This window comes from Exophiala xenobiotica, assembly GCF_000835505.1.
Source record: "Exophiala xenobiotica strain CBS 118157 unplaced genomic scaffold supercont1.5, whole genome shotgun sequence".
Lineage (NCBI taxonomy): Eukaryota > Fungi > Ascomycota > Eurotiomycetes > Chaetothyriales > Herpotrichiellaceae > Exophiala > Exophiala xenobiotica.
In genome coordinates this window covers 171,406-182,253 of record NW_013562490.1, presented here as the reverse complement: position 1 = coordinate 182,253, position 10,848 = coordinate 171,406, and the positions used below count along the sequence as shown (strand labels likewise).

Below are 10,848 nucleotides of genomic sequence, written 5' to 3'. Positions count from 1 at the left end.
TCGTTGCGTCGTAGGTGCAGGCATGCCGTCTCCTCTGCAGTGATCAAGAGCAAGAGTGATGGTGCTGTTGTCAGTACAGTCGTGTTATTATGTGTTAGCGATCTCATCAGGCAGTATCGAGTGATTAGGGCTTGGTTGCAACAAGAAGACGGCGTATATGAAATGGAATTTCAGTCATAGAAGCTCAATGGCTGAAAAGTGCTGAGGCTCAGAGTCACCGACAGAAAGAGTGACTGGTTGGCGAGAAGCCCTTAAGGTATCTAGCACCTGTCTAGGGCCTTTACGTGCGTGACCACGTGATTGATCACCACCTGCCGCTTCAATCGTCCAAGCAGCAGTTGAACATCGCAGTGAACACGGCCCCTGCCTGTCATATCTTTCCAGTGTCTCCTGGACGTCACCTTCAACAGACGGCCTTCCTGCACACAAATTGTCCTCGCAGATGTTTGTCGTCGAATGGCACCCTGGCGCCGAATTACGCGATTTGCCTACCTAGGTATAAGACTTGTAGTCCTTTCCGAAAGTACTGGGCAAGGCATTTCCCGGCTGAATTGGCTGACCCGACATTTACAAGGACCGGGTCCAACCCAACATGTCGGTGCGCATGTGCTTGGTTCCTCAACGTGGCTCAAGATGGATTTAGAGGTGCTGTCATAGCGATTTACAAATGGACGTGGCGATGACTTGTCGAATTGACTGTTATCGACCGAACTAGCCAATAAAAACGCTTAGAATGCACGCGTCAGATGCTACCTTGAAATCGGAAGAAAAGGCATGACCCATCTGTCTGTCATCTGTCATCGGCCCCGGGCGGACATGGAGTGGGTCGATATTGGAAATACTTTCGACAAGCACTTCATGAACCGAAACAATCATGCGCCCTGGCACTCTGATAAGGCAGGTCTGATCAATCCAATGAAGATGGTGAACAATTGTTTGGCCGGATGTTCGGCATCTCGTCGCAGACGGTAGTGTGCTTGGATGCATCTCCTGAAGGAGGAGAAGGTGTATCGTGATGCTCGGGAAGAGGCCAGAACGAATAGTCGCATATTTCCAGCCTGGGTGTACAGTCTGGGGGAATGCTGGGCATCAGTATCGTGGACGAATAGTTTGTTGCAAGAGGGGAGGCCAAGCCGTCGAGGCTGATATAGGACGGAATTAGATACAGTAGTCGTCTCTGGCTCTCCGTCGCCCTTTGCACTCTGCACGCCGAGGCCATGCATGATACGAGAGGAGGCGCCATGCACCCAGATCTCGATTGCTGCCGTTGTCAAATGCAGTACTTTACCTATTTATACTCGCAATTAAATGTCGTCTCGCCAAAAAGTACCTAGGTACGCCATCAGGTACTAGGACGGAGAGAACCCTGCCTCTTCTGTCTGCAGTTGCCACGAGGCTCGCTCGGTATGAGAGAGAGAAGCGAGTACTCGGTAAGCACCAAAGAACCTAGGAGTGAAGTGCTGGCCAGGACTGCCAGGACTGCCTAGGTAGGTAAGCAGCTCTAGGCACCTTTAGGCACCTCTAGGCACTCCTAGGTTCTTTGGTGGGTGCCTCGGTGCTTGGTGCCTGCTTATCAGTGGATCTCGCGTGATCTCCCGAAAGGATCCACTTGAGACGAGCGCCCACTTGGCAGTGGCTTCGGGAACCAATGGGAGATAGAATGCTTATCATGCCCAGAACACTTCTTTCGACCGCCACCAAAGCAATTCACTCACTTCACTCAGTGATTCCTCGAGGGCTGCCATCAAGTCCAAGCCCCCTGGGAGACTGTGACACTCTCAGTTTGAAAGCAAAGACTACCTGCCTACCTGGTACGGGGGGCAGAAGAAAACATAGCAATCTCCCGAGTAGAGAAGAAAAGAAGAAAAAAAGACACAAGATGTGCGAAACATCAACATCTTATTGCTGACATGTCAAGCGGTATCTGACCAAAACAGAACACGCATACGGAGTACGCCAGCAACACCTATGAGCGTGCAAAGGCCACCCGTTGGCATCCTGTGTATCAAGTACCAATGGAATTGTGTAACCCTCTGGCTACAATTAGCCTTATCCCTAACTATCTTGTGTTTCCCGACTCTTACCACCCTTACCACCCCGACTGCTTCCTCCCGGACTCCACCTCACCATACTTCAGTCGTGTTCAGCGCACACATCTGCATCTCGCCAGATCCCACGCTATCAGTCCACGGACCAGGGTCACCTACGCCATCCGTCTCGGGTACGCAGGGTTCTAGTGTTCCTGGTCGCGACGGCGGCACACGCTTCACACCCAAATAGTCTCCACCGGTCGGAGTGTGGACTCGTCAAACACGGACTCATCGTCCCTATATTCATTGCTTCTGCCCGATCATTTCGTGATACCTCTTCCCTTCCCTTCCCTTCCTTCACTTCCGGTTCCAGTCCTTCCTCCTCCCTACATACCCTTGCGCAAGACCATTCTCTTCCTGCGTCGTGTCGCGACCTGTATACCCAATTGTTGATCGCGTTCACCCCTGGCTGCGTCCGCCGACCAACTCAAATACCGCATCAGGCTGTCAAGGGACCACAATTGAAGTACCGCCAAAATGTCCGACGGTCTCGATGCGCTGCCCTATGTGCCGCTCGAGGTCTACAATGGAACTTCCATGACCGGCGGCGACTCCCTCACCGAAGACCTCAATGTCTACTACAATGCGGGTGACATTGCCTGGATGATCACTGCAACAGCTTTGGTGTTGCTCATGATTCCTGGTGTTGGGTATGACATGGCACCTCCTATTTTTCACATACGCCGACTGACCGTCCCAGTTTCTTCTACTCTGGCCTTGCCCGACGCAAGTCTGCCCTCTCTCTCATCTGGCTTTCCATGGCAGCCACCGCTTTGATTTCCTTCCAATGGTTCTTCTGGGGTTACTCGCTCGCCTTCTCTCACACTGCCGGCAAATTCATTGGCGACATGGAAAACTTTGGGCTCCGCAATCTCCTAGGAGCGCCCTCCGTTGGCTCCTCCAAGATTCCCGACCTCCTGTTCTTTATATACCAGGGAATGTTCGCTAGCATTACTGTCGCTCTCGCAATTGGTGCGGCTGCTGAACGTGGTCGACTTCTGCCCGCCATGGTCTTCTCTTTTGTCTGGTCCACGGTTGTCTATGACCCGATCGCCTGCTGGACCTGGAATGCTTCCGGCTGGGTGTTCAAGATGGGTGGTCTCGATTTTGCTGGTGGTACTCCAGTGCACATTTCCTCCGGTGCCGCTGCCCTGGCCTATTCCTTGATGCTCGGAAAGCGTCGCGGTCATGGGACTCACGAGCTCAACTACCGTCCTCACAACGTCACTCAGATTGTTATTGGCACTGTTTTCCTCTGGGTTGGGTACGTTCTCCGGATCTCCCGCGTTCCGGGCTCTTGCTAACAATTTTTCCAGTTGGTTCGGGTTCAATGCTGGTTCCGCCCTGGCCGCTAACCTCCGTGCCATCATGGCCGCGGTCGTCACCAACCTTGCCGCTAGCGTCGGAGGTCTCACTTGGTGCATCCTCGACTACCGTCTCGAACGCAAATGGTCGACGGTCGGATTCTGCAGCGGTGTCATTGCTGGACTTGTCGCCATTACTCCCGGCAGTGGTTTCGTTCCCGCCTGGGCTGCTGTGATCTTCGGCGTTGTCGGAGGCATCGCTTGCAATTATGCCACCAAGCTCAAGTTCCTGCTTCACATCGACGATGCCCTTGATATCTTCGCCATTCACGGTGTTGGGGGTCTGGTTGGAGATCTGTTGACCGGTCTCTTCGCTGCCGATTACATTGCCCACCTTGATGGATTTTCCGAGATCGACGGTGGCTGGATCAATCATCACTACATCCAGCTTGCCTACCAGCTTTGCGACGGAGTCACCGGTATGGCCTACTCATTCGTCCTCAGCTGCCTCATCCTCTTCCTGATCAATTTGATCCCCGGTCTCCACCTCCGTGCATCCGACCAAGAGGAGATCATGGGTATGGACGAGACCGAAGTCGGCGAGTTCGCTTATGACTACGTCGAGGTTGCCCGAGATGTGGTTCACGGTGTCGAACACGAGGCTGTCCCCACTCACAGGGACACTCCAAGCTTGGATGACGATATCCATGAGGAAAAGCCTGCGAATCCAAATGCCGCAACTGCTGCTTCGGCCGGCCCGTAAAAGGATTGTCAAGTATTGCCAGCGAGGTTAGTAGGCGTCCTGGAACGGTTGATCATCAATTTCATGCGATACGGGTCCATTGGGCTTTTGTACTAGATATGCTACACTACGGAGTACAAGTACTCTAAAATCTGCTGATACCCTGATACATAATCACGAACTTTGCAATATTGACTCGTTCAAGGGAGTCGTCCGATCTTTCATGGTAAAAAGTAGAGACTTGACGTTACCATACTGTCGAGATCATTCTCTCAGTCTTGACCACTGTCTCCAGATCGAGAGATGATGAATAAGAAGGCAATGGCTGCTTACGCACGAAGTATGGACAACGCGGTCTTGTTCGACCTGCCGGGAACAGCCAGGTACTGACATGATTTCTAGAGCCGGAAAAGCAAATAGCAAGAAGCCGACAGCACTATCAACAGAGTATGTACGACGTTGTCGATCTCGATTTGTCGGACACTGACATTTCTGCTAGATCGAGAGAGCATTCTCGAAAAGTCGAAGCTCGCAAGGAAGGAAGCCAAAATTGAGAAACTGATGAAGAGTGTGGCATAAGGAAGAGTTCAGGCAACTCGCTGCTTGCAATCCTGTTGTCTGGTGCTTTGCAGAATCACGACACTGAATCCTGTACCGTTTCAGCAACCATTAACTTAGTGGCTACTGAACAGTAACTTTATACGAATATGACGGGACGAGGCACTCGGTCATGGGCAAAATTACAGGCCAAGTGGAAGACCAAGAATGTGAACACTGTTCATCATGTGTCGTTCTAATCCGTAATTCATGCTATATAACCACTGTTCCAGATTGAGTCGCAATGCCTTTGGAGTCGTAACCAGTGTACACTGAGACGCTTAGAAGACAATTGAAAACATAATGGTGAAGGAGGACGGTAGAAAGATATCTATTTAACAAGGCGAGATGGTGAGGGAGGACGGTAGAAAAGTATCACTTGAAAAGGGCACGATAGGACTGATGCGATCCAGCTTCACAAGCATGGGCATAGACAGAGCAACCGGACAGCGTGTATTCTGAATAAACCAGTGCTTCTTGTATATCTTACTCTGACGATGCCCTCAGGACGACCGTCAAGAGCAAGGGGGTGGAGATGCTATGCCTTTCACCAGCCTCCTGGGCGGAATCCAGACTGTGTATCTGTACTTCGTAGGTAGCCATTCGGAACACTCACATTTCTTCATTGGGCCTCCACTGGCTTCTCAATGCGATACAACTGCGGCACCAAGTCGGCCATACACTCCTTCAACCCCCTCCACTTCCCGCCGTCGCCCAGCAAGGCCTCCTCCTCACTCGCATCGACGGCAAAATGCGTGTGTGCCTCCCTGGTCCCGGGCTTGCCCACGGGGATTCTGATTCTGATTCTACCCTCCTGCTTTAATTTCTGCTTCGTCACGACCTCCCTGCTGACGTCGGCGATCTCCTGGTTACAATACACGCCCTTGGCCAGCATCAGCCTGCGTCTGCGTCCACGCATCTCGTCCGAGGGCAGCACCAGACACTTGACATGCGCCAGCGCCACGTCGCGCACGTCGATCCACACGGGACCCTTTGTAGGCGGCAGCACGGCCCCGTCCCCGTCTCCGTCCCCGTTTCTGTCGTTGCCCGCAGCACTCACAACGTCCCAGACCAGTTTATTCGACGTGTTCAGTTCGTCCGGCGAGCGCGGCAGGGAAGATGGCGTGTCCAGGAACGGGCCGAACACCATCGCCGGACACAAACTGACCATGTCAAACGAGGGGGCCTTTGCCTTCCGTTGTTCTGATGCCTGCATGGGCATAGACATGGACGTGGACATGAACGACCACGCCGTCTTCTCGGCAACAGCCCTGCTCGCGCGGTACGCCATGGGCGCATTCTTCGCCCCGTCCACGCCGTCCTCGTACGTCAAGGGACACCAATCGCGGGCGGTGTACGTGTACCCCGGTCTGAGACCGAGACTGGCGTCGTAAATGCATGCGAAGCTGTTGGTGTGGATGACCCGGCGGACGGAACTTGTCGCCAAGGCGGCGCTCAGCACGGCCGACGTGCCCCTGACCGCGGGCTGCATGAGGTCGCGCTCGAAATCCGTCACGTCGTATCCGAAGGGACTGGCCATGTGCATGATTGCCGCGGGCGGTGGCGTTGCAGTCTGAAAAAGCGCCGTGTAGGCCTCAGGGTCGGTGATGTCGCGGACCACTGCCGTGCGAAGGAGGTGCGCTGCCACCGCGTCCGGTGTAAGTTGGGCATGCGTTTTCTGGACGAGCTCGGCTTTTTGTGCAGTGCGTACGGTGCCCAGGACGCGGTATCCGGCCTTGAGGAGGAGGTGGATGGTGTGGGAGGCGATGAAGCCATTCGCCCCGGTAACGACGATCAGCGAGGGAGGCTCGATCGGTGTACGCTCTGCGTGTGGCATTTTGAGAGGTTCACCACTCAAACTTGTCGAACGGCCTCGACAGCGAAATGTTCGAGGATCGGGCTTTCTCTTGAATCACAGTAGAAAGGAAGGATGGACTGGTGTCGGCGTCTGGCGCTGCTGACGCGAAGTACTAATAGCGCTCGCGAAAATGCAGAGCTAGAAGGACAAAGTGGCCATCAGCCAAAGACAGACACGAGGATTCGAGAGAGATCACCTTGACTTGAGATCACTCAGCCCTAGTGCTACTTATGTTCTGACAAAAATGCCGTCGGCTTCGCGACACCAGAGGTACTAGCATTCGTACTGCGCTAGGACATCTGTCGTTTGGCAGCTTTTGAGACAGTAGCCGCACGACTCGACTTGCTACGAGGTTGGGCTCCTTTGCGGCTTCGGTCGTAGTACCCCCTATGGGGCCATCCGTTCCGTTGATATGGCTCGCATGCGCTCCTGGCAGCCGTCGCATTGACGAGGAAGTGAGCCTACTCGGCATTGTACTTGGGGGAAAGGATGGCGACGGAGGTCGAGGGGACAAGGCTGCCGAGCCAATGCAAGTGGGTCATCCGAGGTCTCTAGGTCTCTGGAGATGCGGCCGTCGCAAAATGGTGATTATCTTGAGCTAATACAAGCCAGGCCTTGTTCGAGCCCGATCTTCGCAGTTGGAGTATATCGTCGCACAAGACCACTCGTGCTATGGCCATGTCAGGCAGGTTGACCTCATTATATTGATTTGGTACGCGATCCGAGCCTCGAGTTATTCGAGATGCCTCGCCAACTGGGAGTGACGAGACTCCGAGCCAGACGTGACGAAAACGTGAAAAGGCCACTTGGTTCTGATACTACCCGCGAAGTCTCCTCGAAATAAAAAGAGCCACTTTGCGCGAAGACAACACGGTCATCAACACGTAAATGAAAAGTGGCGTTGTGTAATAGATTAGTACTCTTTCCGTTGTTCATGTCTCAAGAAGCAGCAAAGCAACCTTCGATAAGTATGATAAGTACCGTGTTGGTAGCGGTGTCCACTCCAATCGGTCCGGGTGGTCTTCTACTATTCAGACGACTTGCCATTCTCTGCCTGGAGGCCGACCTCCTCGAAGCATCATCTAATAAGCATACACAAAAGCCGGGTTCTTCCTGTCCGTCTGATCATCGTTTACCGCTTCCACACCGGAGGCCGCGATTTCGGCCAGTTGAGCCTCACGGTTCTTCATATTGTGTCTGTTCCTGAAGCCATACAAGAGCCTGAGGAGTATCGAAATCACCATCGCTCCACCAGCAACGGCGAAGATGGTGATTTTCGCCGGCAGATAGTCCGGTGCATCTTGCGCTTGGAAGGTCTGAGGACCAATAATATTGGCAATGCTGAAGCCGATCGCTATGAGTGCATTGGATGCGACTCGCTTCGTGTAGCCAGCAGTATTAGCTCCTACCCAAATGTAGATAATGGCAAGGGGAGCCACGATGAAGTTGATGAGATATATCCCAGCCAGCTTGCCACTCTGGTTGTCCTTCGCAATGAACGACATCAGCCCGGCGCCGATGATCACGGGGATCAGCAGGAGAACGATACTGAGCCAGCGCGGAAAACCCCGGAGTATGGCGAAAGTGCAGAGCAAGGTTGATGCTATGCTCACTATGCCTGATGGCATATTCAGGAGTGCAGACTGTTTGGAATCGTATCCAAAGCCACGAATGAGAGTGGCCGAGAACGTTGTGATAACCCCACTGGGGATGACAATCAGGACTGTCAAGAGTAGCAGCAGCCAAATCTGCGAATCCAGGAACATTTCTCCCAAGGAGGCGAGTTTGAAGATCTTTTTGCCGTTGCCGCCTTGGTCGATGATCAGCTTCCGGTGGATTGCGGCCTTTTCCTCTGCAGTCAGAAAACGAGCTTGGTGAACGCTGTCGGGCAGGATAGCCAGCACGACGCAAGCAACGCCAATATTGAAGGCTCCGATCGAGACCATCATGATTCTCCACCCTCCAAACGACGCACTTTTGGCGCCATGCTGCGCAGCGAAGGAGACAAGCCCGCCAACGATCTGTCCGGCTCCAAGCCCACAGTACCAGATGCCGTATCTTGGTCCAGACTCGCGCTTCGTATACCACTGTGAGGTGGAGAGGATCAAAGCTGGACTGATGACAGCCTCGAAACAGCCAAGGAGGGTACGAAGCGCAACCATGCCGGCGAAATTTTGTGCCGCCGCGGAACAGCAAATGGTGATCCCCCAGCACAGGACGTTGAAGCCAAGTACTTTGGCTAGTGGAAATTTCTGTAGCAGATATCCTTGTGGAAATTCGGCAACTGCGTAGCCGATGAAGAACGCCGTAGCCATCCATGAGAAGTCATTCCCCTGGAGACCAAGGTCTTTTGGCAAACCCATGACGTTTGCGTAATTGATCAGGACTTTGTCCAGGAATTGAAGGAACTGCAAATCGTCAGAAAGCTGTACATGAACAGAACATATGACTCGTGCTAGAATGGTGCAGTTTCCCGGGAACAAGAACACATACGTAGCAAGGGTTAGGGTTAGGGTAGGGTTACGCTTCTGGTCGGTTAGGAGCACAGACACCTACATTGCGGCGGACCTTGTCGTCTCTTTGCCGCAAACAGGAAGATCATTTGCCATGCTTACAACAAAGGCATCTCGCCGTAAATGTAGCTTCGCCTGTCCGCCAGAGGACCAACGCCCGAGATAAAAAAGACTGCAAATTGAATCACAGCAACACCCGCTTGCCGAGAGCGAGCATCGAGTGTTGGCATTTCTGAAAAGGCATAGAGCCCACCATGATCGAAATGCCCCAGCAAGACGTGATTATCATCGGCGCAGGTGTCGTCGGCTTGACCTTAGCACATGGTCTCACGAAGGTGATTTGGGCATTGTTCTACGGTCGGCGATTGACTCTGATCTGATCTCAGGAGGGCATTCCCTTTCAGATATTCGAGCGTGACGAGAGCGTTTCTGCTCGAGGGCAAGGTTGGGCCATCACGATACACTGGGCGCTACCATATCTCAAGGAGATGCTTGCGCCTGGGGTCATGCAAGAAGTCGAAGGCGTGCAAGTCGACCCTGCAGTTGGACGAGACGACAATGGAAACTTCCTGTTCCTCAACCTGTCAAACTGTGAGACCAAATTTCGCATTCCTCCCTCGGAAAGGCGGAGGGTTAATCGAGAGAAGTTGCGGGCTGTGCTTCTCGAAGGCGTCAAAGATCACGTTCGGTGGTCAAAGAGATTATGCAAAGTCGAGGTCGGTGAGAACGATCACGGTGTGAAGGCGTACTTCGAGGATGGCACTTCTGTCTCAGGAGCTTTACTGGTGGGAGCTGAAGGTAGCAATTCGACGGTGCGCAAGTTCTTATGCCCGGCAAACTACCGGAACAACCAGTTACCCATTCGGTTTGTCGGGTCGGGCGTCGATATGACCAGGGATCAAGTGGCGCCCTTGCGAGCCCTGGATCCTCTTCTCTTCCAGGGATGTCACCCGGATACTTCGTGCTACATGTGGGTGTCGATGCTGGAAGTGCCCGAGATCAATGGCACAGCAGGCACCGACAAGGAGAGATACCGCGTTCAGATCAACTTGTCTTGGCCCGTGAAAAGCAACGAAGATGAAGTGAAAGTTGAGAACGAAGAGCGACTTCGAGACATGAAAAGAAGGGCATCAGTGTTCGCTCCGGTCCTGAAAACTGCTGTGGAATCCATTCCAGACGATGCGCCGGTTCTTGAGATCAAACTTGCAGATTGGCCATGCCCGGACTGGGACAATCGGCAAGGCAGAGTCACTCTAGCTGGTGATGCAGCTCATGCCATGACCATGTATCGTGGGGAGGCTGCCAATCACGGCATGCTCGATGCCTACCATCTGTGTCAAGCTTTGAAGAAGATCAGCACCGAAGAGCAGCCACAACAGGATGCCATTGATCAATTTGAGCAGGCGATGAGGGCGAGGACTAGCCGCGCTGTGCTCATGAGCCGACAAGCATGTTTTGACGCGCATGACTGGGCCAGGCTGGACGAGAAGTCAGCTATTCTTACAAAGAGAGCAGTGGTAGCAAATTGAGCGTTGGCCGTCTCAATCAGCATCGTTGTGCTCTGGTAGCCGCATATCCCTTGTATACCAGGTATATTCATGGTGCCCTTGCTTGTAATTGCTTCCGCCATCCGATTTCATGCTGGACGTCTACGTAGTATCCGCATTCTCGTCCTCAAGCTGCTTCTGTTCATTAGCTCTCCCCTCGACTGAAAAGCCATGGTCATCAGTCATGCCGCCGCCCA

General features: G+C 53.2%; 3 protein-coding genes across 3 annotated transcripts; 2 read left to right on the top strand and 1 right to left on the bottom strand.

Annotated features, from left to right (window-relative positions):
* Positions 1 to 2,096: 2,096 nt before the first annotated feature.
* PV05_07761 (uncharacterized protein) lies at positions 2,097 to 5,118 on the top strand. The gene is made up of 5 exons (XM_013457222.1): positions 2,097 to 2,740; positions 2,791 to 3,354; positions 3,407 to 4,476; positions 4,539 to 4,583; positions 4,636 to 5,118. The coding sequence occupies exons 1-3, from the start codon at positions 2,568 to 2,570 to the stop codon at positions 4,155 to 4,157; spliced, it is 1,488 nt and encodes a 495-aa protein (XP_013312676.1). The 5' UTR covers positions 2,097 to 2,567; the 3' UTR covers positions 4,158 to 4,476; positions 4,539 to 4,583; positions 4,636 to 5,118.
* A 237-nt stretch (positions 5,119 to 5,355) lies between these two features.
* Positions 5,356 to 8,954, bottom strand: PV05_07760 (uncharacterized protein; the record flags this gene model as incomplete). The annotated part of the gene is made up of 2 exons (XM_013457221.1): positions 5,356 to 6,592; positions 7,687 to 8,954. The coding sequence occupies 2 exons, from the start codon at positions 8,952 to 8,954 to the stop codon at positions 5,356 to 5,358; spliced, it is 2,505 nt and encodes an 834-aa protein (XP_013312675.1).
* Positions 8,955 to 9,358: 404 nt separating this feature from the next.
* PV05_07759 (uncharacterized protein) lies at positions 9,359 to 10,633 on the top strand (the record flags this gene model as incomplete). The annotated part of the gene is made up of 2 exons (XM_013457220.1): positions 9,359 to 9,439; positions 9,491 to 10,633. 2 exons carry the CDS (start codon positions 9,359 to 9,361, stop codon positions 10,631 to 10,633), a joined length of 1,224 nt encoding a protein of 407 aa, XP_013312674.1.
* Positions 10,634 to 10,848: the final 215 nt, after the last annotated feature.